Below are 246 nucleotides of genomic sequence, written 5' to 3'. Positions count from 1 at the left end.
GACGACCCGGAGCGCGCGGAGCTGGAGAGGAGGGAGCGGATCCAGAGATACAAGGATGAAAGGAGGAAGCAGATCGCGGCGAGGTGAGGGGGCGAGGGAGAAGGGTGTTTGATTTTAGCTGAGATGTTTACCTTTACAATGTCTCCGCGACGTGTTTTTATAGACCCTGATGCTTATTATACATACACGTTCGCTCCCTATAGATATTTCCCGGTCAGCCCGTCTATCACAGCCAGTCAGACGCAG

The 246-nt window shown here is 53.3% G+C and overlaps 1 protein-coding gene across 1 annotated transcript in view; it reads left to right on the top strand.

The window, feature by feature from the left end:
• Positions 1 to 246, top strand: part of LOC119589162 — a gene marked incomplete in the record, with an annotated part of 255,201 nt that overhangs the window by 118,981 nt on the left and 135,974 nt on the right. The window contains 1 exon segment of the mRNA XM_037937749.1: positions 13 to 83. Coding sequence (XP_037793677.1) covers positions 13 to 83 — 71 coding nt within the window.

Source organism: Penaeus monodon, chromosome 25 (genome assembly GCF_015228065.2).
Source record: "Penaeus monodon isolate SGIC_2016 chromosome 25, NSTDA_Pmon_1, whole genome shotgun sequence".
In the NCBI taxonomy this organism is placed as follows: Eukaryota; Metazoa; Arthropoda; class Malacostraca; order Decapoda; family Penaeidae; genus Penaeus; species Penaeus monodon.
This window is presented reverse-complemented; position numbering and strand designations above follow the sequence as displayed.